The sequence below is a fragment of the Nansenia antarctica genome (genome assembly GCF_963989245.1).
Source record: "Nansenia antarctica genome assembly, chromosome: 4".
Lineage (NCBI taxonomy): Eukaryota > Metazoa > Chordata > Actinopteri > Argentiniformes > Microstomatidae > Nansenia > Nansenia antarctica.
In genome coordinates, this window is record NC_137689.1 from 62697860 (window position 1) to 62713934 (window position 16075).

A 16075-nucleotide genomic window follows, 5' to 3' on the forward strand; every position below is an offset into this window, starting at 1 on the left:
TAGCAGTAGTAACAGCAGCAGTAGTAATAGTAATAATAATAATACATTTTATTTATAAAAGCACTTTACATGGGAAATCTCAGAGTGTTACAATTAAACACAGGAAGTTAAAGCAATAAACATTTTCAATTAAAAGGCTAAAAAACAGGTAGTAGTAACAATTGTAGTAGTAGTTGTAGCGAGGCTTCGCTCTGCCCCATCTCAGGAACATGTGCTCTGCTGAGTACACAGGACAAGCCTCAAAACAGTTTGTCCTGCAGCAGAGTAACAACTGGGGGAGTGAAATGATACGATATCAGACCTGGGACAAACACATACAGTATGTCCTTCAAACATTTTAGTAACACATGAACATAAAAGTAATTTATTATGTATTTTACCCATAGTGGTAAGGCATATTTGGTGACGAATACAAACGTATAGAAAAACATGCTCATTCAAATCTTATTTTACAATTGTTAAATGTCTCACACAGATACCCATTGCAGCTGTATCTGTACCTATCTGTACCAGTGAAACTCAGGTCCATGGAAAATGAGAGTGTGGGTCACTATAACCATTAACCAGGGGCACTGCTCTGTGTCCGCTTTGTGATGCTCCCAGGGTTGTGTGTGTGTGTGTGTGGGGGGGGTTGAATCTCTATTGAATCCCTTGTGCAATAGACAATAAGATACAGGCTGTGTTCCAAAATGTGTTTTGGAACACAGCCACATTCTATTCTATTCTATGGAATTAACAATGCTCACTTAGTGTACTCACTGTACCAGCATTATGTTCTAACCAAGTTTTGCACAGAAGCACCTGTTAAATCAATAAATGCCAAATTATTGATCTCTATTCTTCCTCATGACCATTCCATAAAAGTCTGTGAAAACTTTATTGACAAAACAAAGGGCAAACAACAGACATGAGTGTGGAGGTGTGTGACTGTGTCATGTGCTCAGCCAATCACACGTGAGCAGGAAGTGTAGAAGCTACAGGAAGCCTGGCAGGCTAAGAATAGTTCTTAGTGATGGATTGAATCCACATTGACAGGAAATTGGGTTTTCTGGCTGGCTGGGGGCTCCAGGATCTGAGATTCCCTCTGCTGTTTTTTGTATTCCAATGGGTAAAGAAAATACAACGCTCAACGCGCGCCCAACCGCTGATTTCTAAGCAAACAAAACTTTTCTGCTGAGCTTGCACCCTCAAAGATAACAGTCTGGAACATTGCCTGTTCAAAAGTATTGAGCGACACTTTCAAGCAAAATATTAAAATGGTTGAGTTACAATGTCCAGCAACAGACATAGGATGTGCTTATTGCAGTGTAATAGTAACTTGTTTTTGAGTAACTTGTGGAATAACATAAACAACAGACATTTATGTTTGTGCAGATGGTGTTTATTGCCAGCAAACATTATTGATGCTCTCTCTGTGTTTTTTTTTGTTTCAGTTACAATGGTGTAGATACTGATGTTAACTAAACAATGGTCTTGTTTTGTTTGACTGGAGATACTTTCAACAGACTTTGGCTACAGTAATATATTGTAGACTACATTAACTGTTTAAAATAGGCTTTGTACAGTATGTTACCAAAAGAAAATCCTCAGAACATGGGTCTGTGTTTAGGCCTGTATGGCCTCTTCACAGCTGCCTCCTTAAACCCCTTAAAGCAACCTTACCCCACCTTAAATCAACCCCTACCTTAAACCGATCCTACCGTAAACCTACCCCACCTTAAACCCACCCCACCTTAAATCAACCCCTACCTTAAACCCACCCCACCTTAAATCAACCCCTACCTTAAACCCACCCCACCTTAAATCCACCGAAACCCACATTAAATCCATCCCACCTTGAACTCACCCCACACAGCCTCTAGATTTTAGGGCATTAAGAATAATATTATATAATATGTGGATAATGCCAATCCCAGACAACAGACAGATTATGTGGGACATGTCATGTTCAGGTTCAGCCAGGAAGCTGCCACTCTGCCAGACCCACGGCTGCCCTAGAAAACCAGGGACACACTGATCTGTCCCGATGGCCACAGACAACAGACCTCCCAACGGAGCTGTCTGGGGGCTTCAGGCCAATCTCAATGATTGGGGCTTGGCCCCAAATGCGTCGTGCGAGTGTGGCGCAGAGGACCAAACCGCAGACCATGTTATCCTGGATTGCCCGGTGTACCACCCACCCAACGGGATGCATGGTCTGTCGGTATTAGATGACGAGACGATGACGTGGCTTCTGGAGGGGTGTCCAGAAATATAGCCCGGGTGAGCCCCTCAACCAGGTCTCGGGGTGGTAAAAGGGTAGCCCCTCGCCCCCGAGCCTGGTGGAGTGGAGAGGAAAACAACTACCCATACGCCGAAGAAGAAGGCCGATCTCTGAGGTTTACACCAAGAAGGAATTATCACAGAACCCAGTGAGCTGGGAACATAATGTTGCTGTATTCAAATAGTGTTACTGATGTTACTGATCATCCATATTCTTCTCTGCATCAAATCAGTGGTATTAAAAGTTGATTCGGTTCACTTTGTCATGCTATTTTCAGGATAAATGATTACTCATTGTGTTGCTTTATTTTAACATGAATATAATAATGATTCTCAGTTTACATATCAGCAACGTCATCCTCACCATTGACGGCTGTTCCATCTGCCCCTCCTCGGAGGTCAGGAACCTGGGGGTCTTGCTGGACCCAACCCTTTCCTTTGAACCCCACTTACGGTCAGTCACGTAGGCTGCCTTCTTCCATCTCAAAACCATCTCCCGTCTCCGACCTTCACTTTCTGATACCTCTGTCGAAACATTAATACCGGTACATGCTTTTGTCACTTCCCACATGTATTAATTATTATAACAGAGTCCTTCTTGGTGTTTCCAGCAAGGCCCTGAATCGGCTACAATGTCCAAAACTCAGCTGCCAGGATCCTCACCCGCACTAAACCCTGGGAGCACATCACCCCAACTTCACTGGCTCCCCATAAAACATAGAATCTCCTTCAAGATCCTCCTCCTCACCAAGGCACTCCATGGCCTAGCTCCTGCCTACACACCTAACTGACCTACTCCACCCCTACAACCCTGCGCGTGGTCTCCGATCCTCCGATGCTGATCTTCTTGTCATACCCCGCACTAGGCGACGAACACTTGGCGACCGAGGCCTTTTCTGTTGCTGCACCCAAGCTGTGGAACTCCCTTCCACCAGCTATCCGATGCTGTGATACTCTCAAGACCAGACTCAAGACCCATCTGTTCAGACTCGCCTTTGTACAGCGTGGCATGGGTCCTGGATAACACTATTCCCATAGCTGCCTGAGCTTTTTACACCATTTTTCCTTTTTTGAATAAGATTTTATCTTGTGTATCTTTGTTCTTTTTTGTTGTTGTCCTGCTTCACTTAGTTTTCTGTACAGTGTCCTTGAGCTTGAGAAAGGCATTTTTAAATTAAATCTATTATTAATACTATTATTATTATTATTATTTATTATTTAGTTGTTGTTGTTGTTGTTGTTGTTGTTATGACCCAGGGGGTGATATAATAGTCTACACAGCAACAGCATACAACAGACTTGAACCTCAAAATAGTGTTACAGAGGCATCATGATAAATGGAGGCTACAGTCTGAGCTTCATGACTTATGACATTATTGTAAACCCTCTACATAACGTAGTCACACTTGAACTTTGGTTTGGACTTTGGACCGCACGCAAGAGTTACGCAAAATACGCGAACCTCTGCGCCTTTTACGGTAGTATGTAAACATAACGGTCCTCTCGCTCCTCCCCCCTAACCCTCCCCCTCCCTCCACTCCCTCTTCCATACAACCTAATAATAAGTCATCAACTCCGGGACAGAAAATGGCGACGACGGGGAGCCGGACCTCGTCGTCGGGACTATCTGAGTCGAGCAACAACAACAACGGCACTAACGTTGGAAGTCTTCAGGGAAACTCAAGTGCCTCTGGTCTTCCAAGTAGTCCCGGTAAGGCGAAGAGCAACCCCGGAGAGAACTCGCAATGGAGACGCAAAGAGCTACGCAAAGTCCGAAGTGTGGATCTGGATAGAGCGGAGTCGCTGCTGCTCTCTCCAGAGACCGGGACGGCTCCGATATCAGCGCAGCTGCACTTCTTGTCTGTCTCCTCGCCCGGCGCGGTGCAGGCTACCTTACTGCAGCCATCTCACCACCTTCAACAGAGCAACTCTCTCACTGACCACCCTCCTCTGGCAGAGAAAACAACAAGTCATAGTCTGTCTACAGCCGCTCAGGAATTGTTGAAAACTTCTTTCAAAAACAGCAGCGACCATCTCAGCAGTCCCGATAATGGTGCTGGCGGAACTTCCACGGATGTGAGCGCTCCACAGAATAGGTGAGGTGGTGTACGAAACTGTCTCCTGGCTGCATGGCTTTGGAAAGATTTGCTACTTTTGCTATTTGCAATCTCCTGCATGTATCACATTAATTCGCGGGTATAGATTGTTACTTTGTTGCGCATAATCCTCACCTTGGCGCAAGTTCTTGTCGGTTTTTTGAAAGTTGAAGTTGTTTGATGAATGAAGGCGAGCGGACGGCTTCATCGCGCAGTTTTATCAGACGCACGTGTATTTGATGGTAATGCATGATCATGAATAATCGTAGATTCGTAGCCTATATGGTTGGATTTATGCATTGATTATTGACGTCTAAATGGTTATGCCTATAGTTTCCCCACTTGTATTATTTAGATGCAGATGCATATCCAAGACTAGATAATGTATGAACCTTAGATAATGTATTGAACCTTCATGCTCAAAGGCGCTTCTGCCGCTGGCCATTGTGTTAATGTGTTTTGTTTAGAAGTAGTAAAAGTTACACACTACTTTTCACCTTCACTGTTACGTCAATAGTTGCAGTCGGCACTTAAACGAGAGAGCGACAGATAAGGAAAGCGGCTACGATATGAATAGATGTATTTTATTGTTGAAATGGTGGGGTGAAAGTTAACACCAGTACTGTGGGTTCTGCCATTTTGTAGTATTTACAGATAGTAAACTTTTTTTTTTTTTGCTGAAGTACACATTCGCAGTACACTTGCTTGGGAGAGTAAAGCCTCTTGCAATGTGCTTAGAGGACACAACAAGTACCTGGGAACTGAACCAGTCAACATTTGCCTATCTGCCTTTTGTTCCACAAAACAGCCTTCGTCGTCTTGTCACTTCTATTTCACTATGTTCATGATATCCTTACACTTTCAGCAGGTGTCACAATTCTGCTATTTGTGTATCCATAGACCTTTCTGACACATCAGTCGGTGATGGTATGAAATAGTCTAAGGCTATTAGACTAGGTTATCTGACACATCTGGGAAAGTAGATTGTACGTTCTCATACAAGATATTCTATGATGACATGTAGGCTACTGTTTTTGATTCAGCAAATTACCTTTTAGAGATTGAGTGCTAGATTTTGGCAGAGCTTGACATTGAAAAAAGAACCTCCTTAAGTATGAATATTTGCTGTTGTGGTTCCAGATCTGAGAAATTCTCAAGATTATGGTTTCATGGTGCCATTCACAGGCCATGCAGGTGCACAGGCTTAGGGCTTAAGGCTTACTCCAAAAGTAGATTCTGTGGATATCTATCTACCTTTAGAACAGCAAGTGGGTATTAGTTAATGACTGACAGTGAACAACACAATCACGTGAGAAAGCTGAGAGAGTCGGTTAGAGGATGAATGACAGCTTTTTAGAAAAGGAAAGATTGTGAGCCGAGAATTTGTTGCAACATGAGACGTTGGCTTTTGCAACTGTACAGATAATGAAAGATGAATAGGGGATGTTGAAAACTAAAGAAACGGGATGGGAAAGAGAGCTGGATGCCATTGTGGCCTTCCTTGTCCGGGATAATGGACTAAGGCTAGGCATAACCATCAGGATCCCCTCGCAGCACAAAGGTAGAATTCCAACCAACAACTGAAAAACCCCCATTCACAGAAGAGCTGCTATTGGTCCTCTGAGGCCCAAGCCCTGTTCTGCACACAATAGTTTTCCCGGTTGAACTTTAGTCTCCCTCTCCTGATCCTTTTGGGCTGACACAATGAAATACCAAATAATATTATTTACAATCTTGTTTTATTCATGAATGTAAACAGAACAGCATTCATAATAGTCATACATAAATCCCTGCCATTTCATAGTCTTCCATTGTTTTTCTTCCATAGCGGTTGGTCAATAGTGGCTGCCTATTTAGAAATGTTGGATTGTACTAACTTATAAAACTAAGAGATTTAAGAGATAGGGCACCGTGCATGTGACCAGTCTGCTGAAGAAGGGTACTACAGTAGTCTCAAAGCCACCACAGGGTATGTCTGGCCCTGGCTACATTTTGACAGACTCAAGGTTAAGTTGTTATTTGTGTATAATACATGTAGTCATGGAAAGTATATAATACATGTAGTCATCATGGAAAGTCTATCTCATAATTAGTGTGTTCTCCTTCAGTGAAGAGCTGTTGTTGTTGTTGTTGTTGTTGTTGTTGTTTAACAACAGCTTGGAGAGAGAACAGCCAAACACATCATCATATCATGTGATTAGATCACACCCGGTCTCAGATAGAATCACCCTAAGGAGATGTGTTATTTGCCCCTACACCTGTATAGTCACTCTGTCATTGATGGGATAACATACGCCTACATGGAATTGTGGAATAAGACGAATAAGCCCGCTCAATGCATGTTTATGTTGAAAACAATCAACATCAATATCGTTAACAATCAACATCATATCTACCATGCAATTACCTAATTACTATGCAACAACAATGTTGTAGAGACACGAGTCTCCGAGGAGATTCTCCTAGTATGAAACATAGTTCCCATATGAACAATGACGATGCTACTCAGGTGTCATGTACGTGTATCACACAGGACAAGTCTTTTTATGTCCTTCGGGCTAATATGTCTTTCTTCCTGTGTCTCATACCATAGAAATGATCTAGGCCTATGTGGACAGGTTGTGTGTCACGGAAGGGCTAGTAGTGTGTTGTTGTTGTTTTCCCCCCAAAGCAGTAACACTAGCATATTTGTGAAGCAACGTTGGGGTTTTGAGTCAGACAAAGCGAACGCCACGGTTTGCGTCAGCAAGCTGAATCACTTACACAATCATGTCGCCTCAGGGAAAACTCCAACACCGTCACTCCCTTTTTGGTAGAGTGAGTTATTCATAGATCGTTGTTTTTTTCTTTAACCTCCCCTAAACAACCTCTGGGCAGGTAAAAGCAGACAGCCTAATCCGACAGGTGTTGAAGATGTGTGTTAAAAGCAGCTGTTACTGCGTGTCTAAGTGCTGTCGTGTTTAATCGCCATAGTGAATCGTGTTGTCTAGTTAAACATACTGTACCGCTGGTGAAAGATCAAAGATCAAACAAGGCCTTTTAAGTCAAATGTCTCCTGGCTGGCATGGGCTCTGAAGGGTTAAATGATTCAAAGGCGTGGGTATTCTTCTTTCCCTTCTTCTTAAGACTTCCCTCGCTATCCGCAGTGACAGTTGCACATTCAGGTCAGAACTTCCTTTGAAGTGTGTGTGTGCAGTGCACGTGCGCATGCGCCTGGTTAGACTCACTAGTGGGATGGCCGAATTGGCAATCCAAAGTATCCATGTTTAGTAAGGCCCTTATTTCCGTCACAGGATTATACAGCTTATCTTAGGCCGAGGACTGTTATGATCAGTAGTGGGTAGATATATAATAATGAATTTGTTCTTACTCCCTGTGTGTGTGTGTTGTATTATTTCTCCAGTTGGTGCCCTACATATCCCAGTGTCTACATTGTGAGGTTTCAGGTCTAATGGCCTAATGGAGAAAGGAAGCTATATCACTTGCACTGCCTGGGGCTGAAACATCTTTTAACTACCAAGTGCTCAGAATATCACTCAATATCACGCAAACCAGAAAAGCCACACCACCACCACCACCACCACCACAGATAAGGCTAAGCATTTCGCTCACATTTCCTCAGCTCAGCCATTTTACAAAGCTACTGAAACCCTTTCCTCTGCTCCTGTGTGTTGTCTCCAATGAAATTGGACTCAAACACAATCCCCATCGCTGGGGAGTTGACCTGGACTGACCGGTTGGCAGATGAAAGGCTGATGGAGGTGGAACCTGAGTGGATATTGTTGTTTTGGAGGCTTTTGAAGGACAGAACAGGAGTTTCCTCCTGGAAAGAGAAGAAGCTGGTATGAGGCCAATGGGTGTTCCCTACCCACGGGGTCGCAATTAATGTGTGTTTGCATTTCCAGCGGATGTGGCACGAGTTCTGACGCTCTGGGGGCCGACTGGCCGATGCAGGAGAAGATATCCCCCGGAAAATAATGTCTAGGTCCGGCCATGTTTTTGTGGTTTTTCATCTATAAAGTTTCTGAATTCCAAAGGTAAATGTCAGGATGGTAAAAATATTGGGGATGTGCTACTTTTACTTTTCATTCAGGTCATTCATTGTAGTAGGTATATTTAATTGTTTTGACCAAACAAATTGTTTTGGCCTATAATTGTGGATTTTCTCTTGGTTGTATAGCTTAGCAGGTTTCAATTCCTCATATTGTCAGCTGGTTGCTTCCAAGTTAACTTATCTGAGCACAAAACTCTTCCTGGATATACCACGCCATTTTAGGTCTACTATTTATCGCCCGTATCATCGAATCAGAGGTAATTTGTGTGGCACGCTTCCTTTGGATCCTACCCCTCCCCTTTAATCGCAAACAAGATGTTTCTGGTTCAGAAATAGGCCTGTAAAATCCCCCCTCCTTCCAGTCAATGCCCATCGCTGATGATGCATAATTAGGATCCATAATTGAGCGTTTCCGTACTCATTAACTCTGTCATCCCTTGCATTTTCCTCCTGAGATAGCTTTAGGCTTAGGTTTCAAACACAACTCGACACACTTCTCTGATGTGGACATCTTGGAAGGTTGGGAACCACTATTCCGACTTCCGTCATCGTTTTCTTTGAGTTTTTGTTCTGCTTGGGGGGGCATTATGACATCATTGGTGTAATCCTCTCATCGTGACAGGGTGAGTCATCGAGACTCAAACGAGATGGCCAATACAGCTGGAGCGGCCATCTGGAGTCTGTTTTAGATGTTGACTTTAAATTAGTAGCTAGAGGAACATCTGGATCCACAACAGGGAGAGGCTGGTGGAGGTAGACATCGGAGGACGGGCTCATTGTAATGCATGGAATGGTATGAGGAATAGCATCAAATCACACGTGTTTGATACCGTTTCTCATTCCATTCCACGCATTACAATGAGCCCGTCCTCCGTTGTCTACCTCCCCTGATCCACGATGACTCAGAGGGAGGAGGAGATGCTAGAGGGAGAGGCCAACAAACCCCATCATCCTCAAATGATCACCCTCTTCAAAGGCCAATGGATGTCAGTGTATAGCTATGCTGGACTAGAGAGTACACGTATGCAGAGAGAGAGAGAGAAACCCTGCAAGTCTCCATGACCTGTAGGAATGTGATGTCTAATCTTTACCCTCAACTATGATCTGTGGACATCAGTCTGGTAATGCACTCAAAAGTACACCACTGGATTGGTTGCCATGGACTGCAGATAAGGTGAACTATCAACCATAGTTTCAGATGATGTCCAAAACCAAAAGTAATGACAAATGTTATTCTATGGCTTTACTTTGTTCTACCAGTATCATCATTATCATTACTTTGTGACTGCAGGATGATGGGTGCAGTCAAGGGAGGCTGGTGGAGGTAGGATGGATGGAAGGATGAAGTATAGATCAGAGGACAGGCTCATTGTAATGCATGGAAATGGAATGAGGAGTGGTTTCAAACAGGCGTTTCTACCTCCATCAGCTTCCCCTGGGTTCAGTGTATGCCCTGCTCCTGTAACAGGGGGGATACTGGACAGAGGGTCTTCTACTCTACGCACTCTCTGTCCAGGGTGAATGGCTGGGTCGGCAGGGTAATGCTTGAGTGTGAAATGCGACACTTTTGCTCTGAGGGACAGAATAGACCCTATGGGGGGGGGGTGGGGTCAAGGTGAGTGGCTGTTAGCTGACCCCCGCACTCAGGGACAGAGGGGGGGGGCTTTGATGTTATCACCCAGACAGGTCTGGTTTAAGCACTACACCCCTCCCTCCCTCCACTCCAGCTCCACCGTCAGAATTATCCTAAAAGGCCTGACGTTTACGTTTCATGTCATACAGATACACAAGTTACCAATGAATCATGATCATGAAAACGAATTTTCAGTTTAGTCTCGGACATAATTTAGTTCCACTGCAGCCAAAACAAGTTGATTTCCTGGAATTTCTCTGGCACAAGTTTGCTTTTTGAGTCATTGGCTGGTTTATTGTTGGTGCAGAGAGAACACATCTGCAGGCCTATGCTGGGTTCTTCACTGAAGTGGTGTCCTCCTCGCCTGTCCTGCCTTCCCTGCCCCTAACCTCTATATCTCCAATTATGTAGGTGACATTTTATCACACAATCCAGGCAAACATTCAGTTCAACAGAGACTTTTGTTGAAGTCGTACTCCGTTTTTTTCCCCATACCATAAAAGTCTTGGCAAGGTTTTAAGACTCGCCTGGGTAAATGTAAAGCCTTTATAAAGTTAACATGGCAATGTTTATAACAACCTGTTGCTCCGGGGTTGCCATAGACTGAAGTATCCTGAAATGCACTGTTGCTAGGCAGACTCCGAGCTGGAATGCTCTCAAATTGAATTCTTCACATTGGGGTCAGAAGCCACCTTTTGTGTCTGGCCTCTCTCCAGCTTGTTGTGAAAAAGTCCTAATGCCATTTGGGATAATTGGTATATGATTTAAGAGGTGGAACTCATCGTATCCGCAGAAAACACACGCATGTAAATGTCTCACGGCTCAATGTGTGTCAGTGCCACTCCTTTAAGAAGGAGTGCTGGTTGTAGAACTGACTGAATATATTTACATATTTACATTCAAAAGAAAGACGGTGGAACAATGTTGAACAAAATACTGCATCAACCTTGTTTATGACCCATCAATCTCTCTGATGATCTTCAGAGTTTTAGATGGCCGTTCCCAATGCATTGTGGGATCTCTGTGGGTTCTGTGTAGGTGGAATCACTGACCTTATTGGAGGTAGTTGGAGCTAGTTGTGAGTGGTGTGTAGAGGTTGGATAGGGTGGAGGTTGGGAGGGTTGGAGGATGGAGGTAGGGAGGTAGGAGGGGTTTGACAGTTTGAGTGTTTTGTCTAAGCCAGCCTGCGGGGCCTCCCTCCCCAGTCCCCCGCGGTCGCCAGGCCTGGCTGGGTAAAGCCGGGGGTTAGCACGGCGCTCTGAGCTGGAGTCCAGCAACAAAAGGCCCGGATATTTCCATCCCTATTAGGCGTGTCGGCCGGCCCAGGGGTCCCCCCTCCCAGATTCTGTTTAGTTAGCAGCAGGACGAGCCTAGCTGGAGATTACATGTGAAAAGTAAACACACGGATTACCCGTTAAAACAACCTGCCATCCTCTCCTCCTGCAGGCCCGCAGTAGACACATATACATAGCTCATACACACACACACACACAGATACAGCGCCACACACACACACCCACACACATTGGCTGGAGGCCATCTTGAATTCCTACTGACCTCATGACTGAGTATTTGTTGAATATTTAAACAAGACAAGGTCAAGGACACCCAGATACTGTACTGGCAGGTGCCACTTAACGGCTCTACACAGCCTCTTGTTAATGTTTAAATCTAATCCTCTTTTCTGGGAATGTGTTAATGTACTGCAGATGTCGTGGGAGACAACACACTGTCCTGTACCTCTGGGCTCTGGCATACCGGACTTCCGTGTGTCAACTGTCAACTCACCGTTCCTCACATCAACCAAAAGTTAATCACAACACTGTTGTTGACCATTGCCAGGGTATTCTGAGGAGAACTTTGCCTTGGAACAGAGTCTTTCCAGAATGTATATATGTGTGGAATCAGCCATTTATGGGAAAAAACATGGATGTACAGTGTTCATTAAAAAAGGGCTCATAAGTAGGGTGGGGGTTGTGTTGGGAAGGGTCACTCAGGGGGGAAAAAAGTGGTCAGGTGACCCGTGTGTGAGGCTCTTGTGGTAGTGTGTGTGGGAACCCCGTCAGACCGTAAGGCTGGAAGCCAGCGTAACTCCAAACTGTCACGTCCAACAAACGGATCAATAGGCCTTGTGTTCCATCATCGCAGCGCTGACTGTTGTGGCCCAGATTGTCACGTATCTATTACAAACCACACTGGCTAATGGTGACAAACAGTTGTAATAGAGAGAGAGACAAATGAAGAGAGAGGGAGTATGGGAATGAAAGAGAGAGAGAGAGAGAGAGAGAAAGAGAATCATTGATTGTTATGTTTTATTTTTCCTCTCCCTTCGGGGTTTGGCCCTGGGTTGTACATGTTGTGAACATGCCTGTTGTTCGAGGCCGTTGGTTGGTGTTGGTGTAGAGGCACATGCTCCAGTCATGTCCATGTGGGGGTAGCTGGCTGGCTGGCACATCAACACTGGACAAAGGCACACATTGTGGGGCCTCTCTCCTGCTTCGGAGCCCCCTGCTCTGGATCTAAGCCCCAGTGTCCCGTCCCTTCCCTTGTCTACGGCCCCATCCAGAAACAAGCCCTAGCCCCTTCACCCTAGACACCTGAGTAGATCTTAGGGGACCGGATAGGTCTCAGCAAGTAGGCAGTGCCCCCACTTTGCTCTCTGATAGGCTGGGTGGAATATTTTGCTTCTACCGATCCAATCCTCTCAGATGTAAGTGTCTGGGGAGTTGGTGGCCTCTGTCCCCAGCACTAAGTGGGGAGGCCTTGAAAGGGACTACGTCCTGAATCAGAGGACCCTTCGGTGGCCTGGTTAGCCCAGTCAGCTAATGTAGGCCGGTCCTCCCATTAGCTACAGTCCAAGCTGTTTTTGGAAGGGCTTGGAAATGTTTACTTAGCCACGCCTTTCTTACACAGTGTGTTCATCCAGGCAGCTGCCTTGGCTTCCACACACACACACACACACACACACACCTCCCTCCCACTCTCCCCCGGGTCACTGTTCCACAGTTGTTTTCCTTTTGTCTTGCTTTGTGCTTTTGAGGTCAAGTTTTTTGTTTCTACCATGTTTCCTGAAGCTGCGTGGTGAAAACCCTGTTTGTGCCGGCACTTGAATGAGGCCCTTTCTCCCTCTCTACTCCTTCTTTCTCCCTCTCTACTCCCGCTTTCTCCACTAATAGAGTATCTTGCTTTTGACAACAGTGAGGGCAACCCTTCTCTCTTCAGCTAGGCCTATATAGGAGCAGATTGAATGAGCGGATCAGAGATTACATGTTGTAGGAGGCTCTGCTGTTGTTAGCCAGACGCTAGCTAGAACTGGTGTGCTTCCCCACAGAGCTGTTGCCTGGTAGTGCAAGGATTTGTTTGAATACTCTTCAAGTGTTGCCTGGTTTGTTGAAGACAACCCGTGGTCCCTTCTGATACGTAGTGTCACAGCCCCAGTCCCTAGGATGGTTACCTCATAACTGACACAGATTTAATGAGTTCTCATTTGCTAGTTTTAATGTGTGATCTCCAAGGGGAAGACACTGTAGCTAGTTGTTTCCTGGGACTTAAAAGGTTTAGAAAGTGTGAAACATTGTCATATTCTCACAGCCTTGGCTCTGTCTACTCATGACTTAAGGCGGTCCATTGGTTCTCTTTTGATCTCTAGCTTCCCAGACCGACCATTCTGGCGATGCCAAGGTTCGCCTTTTACGGGACTAAGTTGCAAGATGTCCAAATTCTGAAATACTGAAAGTGACTCATTACAGATATTTTGCAACTGTGTTCTCAGTAGGGTAGAAGGCCTATCCGATCACCCCACAGAAATACTACAGGGTCCATGCGTCTATAACAGTGGCAGCTAAAAGTGAATGGATGAAAATATCCAGGGCAGGAATACGTCAGATGCACTTTATTATGTCTGAGCTTTAGTCAACATGTTCAGGGATAGGGGGAGGACTTGGCAGCTCTACTACTGTGTCAACCCTGCATCTCTATCCCCCCTCCCTCTCTGAGAGGTGGCAGTTGAGAGGCTAGACCATGCATGTGATTCTGTGGGCAGCTTTAGCCCAGTTTCCCCTGAGTCTCTCTCACATGTGACTGAGGGAGGGCCGACCGCTGTAGCCCTGTGAAACAAACACTGTTGCTGCCGCCTCTGCTGCGCTGCTCGCCACCAGACGGACGAGTGGACTGGAGGAGTGAGTGAGAGAGAAAAGGGTAAGAGAGAGGGGGGGTGTGAGTGAGTAATAGAGAGGGAGAGTGAGACAGTGATGGGGGAGAGAAGGGGAAAGAAGGAAAAATAAAGAGGGATGATTTAGAGGGTGTCAACCACTTGCCCCATGCATTTAAGCGACCCTTGCCCTGAGTTGGGCTCCATGGATCCAGAGCGTTTTGTGTGTTTTGACATTTCTTTTCGAGAGAGTGAGGGGGAGGGAGGGAGGGAGAGAGAGGAGTGGAGAGAAGAGGTGTAGCTCTGAGCCTGCCGCCTGTACCCCTACGGGCCCGGCGCCCCCATTGTTGCCCCCCTGTCATCTTGCATCCCCACTCGGGTCCTGATGTGAACGGGCAGTGCCCCCCCCCGCTCATACAATATACATGAGACAGAGTCCGACACTGCTCCAGACTCGGAGGTAGAGGCCCTCACTGCACTGTGGTGTGGCTGGAGTGACAGTCCTCTAACACTAAGCTGGGCTGTAGGAACAGTTTCCTAGGAAGCAGTCCTGTGGTCCTGTTCCAACAATTCGACACAATCATCGTCCCTCCTCCGTTCAAGTGTCCCTGATCTCACAGGACTAGATTGGTCACCGTCCAAGCAAGCTTTTCACTGCATCACTTTCTCCAATCCAAGTAATGTCAGATCAGTGAAGATGGTGGAATGCAGAATGTGAGAGCGTTCCAACAGGGTGCACGGCTTGACAGTGAACCTGGGACGCTGCCTGTTTGACGTTAAACAGTGGATGTCGGAGTTGTCTTCCTGGATGAATAACGGATCATGTCGAGTTCCTCCGTGATTACACCATTTGTCTTGCCTGCCCAACAGCTGGTTAGCGGGTTGAGTTCTGGTCAGGCCTGGTCTGTGAAACGTGGCGGCGGACCAAGAAAACAGCAGTAAAACCCCGAACACTTTGATTCTCACACAACACAACATGTGGTTTGGAGTACTTTGTACCACCGATGTATTCTCTGAAGTTATTTATTAACTCAACTGAAACAGCCTCTGACCGTTTTGTCCTTTTATGGCGTTTGTTCAGATTTGGACAGTACTGAGGCGGGTACGTGATGGTTTAACACCTGACATTATGTGCAGGTCAGATTGAGAAGCTGTCTGCACTGCCTCCAGTGGGAGGAGGTTGCACAACAGGGCATGTCATATTTGTTTTGTCACCTGGGACGGGTGTGTTTTTAAAGCAGGGGAGGCTGGTGGAGGTAGAAATTGGAGGAATGTATGGAATGGTGTTTGATTCCATTGCATGCATTACAATGACCCCGTCCTCAGATTTTTTACCTCTGCTGTTTTAAAGGCATGTTCTGTTTGCGGAATTGTCAATGCTTTGACCAGGGTGTGAGGAGGGGAAGGCTTGAAAGTTTAAATGTCAAATGTATGACCAAGGTTGACTGTCGACTGTTGACTGACCCTCTGTCAGAGGGCTGATGGCTGGTTTGGTGGTTGGTTGTCTTGGTGGAGAATCTTTGAAATCAGACAGTTTTAGCGTTCTTGTAAATGAAGCATTTTGAGAATTCAGTTGAGAACTTTCATTTATTTTTAATAAATGCTCTCTGTGTGTGTTTACGTTGGAAACATTTGCGTCAAAGGATATTTTTACTATTTTTTCTTATTTTTTCTCTTGTTGTTTTGGTCTCTTGAATAGTGCCCTCAATTGCCTTGACACGGGCATTGGAATTGTCCGAAACTCGAACGTAGAGAGAGAGCAAGAGAGAGAGAGGGGAGAGGGAGAGTTAGCCCACCCCGTCCCCTCCCCCTCCCTTCCTAAAACCAGTGTTCATCCTGCCCCCCCCCCCCCCCATGGGGTGTCTGCTCGTCAAGGCACC

General features: G+C 45.7%; 1 protein-coding gene across 1 annotated transcript in view; it reads left to right on the forward strand.

Moving 5' to 3' along the window:
• Nucleotides 1–3849: 3849 nt before the first annotated feature.
• Nucleotides 3850–16075, forward strand: part of map3k1 (mitogen-activated protein kinase kinase kinase 1, E3 ubiquitin protein ligase) — a gene marked incomplete at its 5' end in the record, with an annotated part of 41618 nt that continues 29392 nt past the window's right edge. The window contains one exon of the mRNA XM_080530062.1: nt 3850–4358. Within this exon, the coding sequence (XP_080386188.1) occupies nt 3850–4358 (509 nt within the window). The remainder of the gene's footprint in view (nt 4359–16075) is intronic.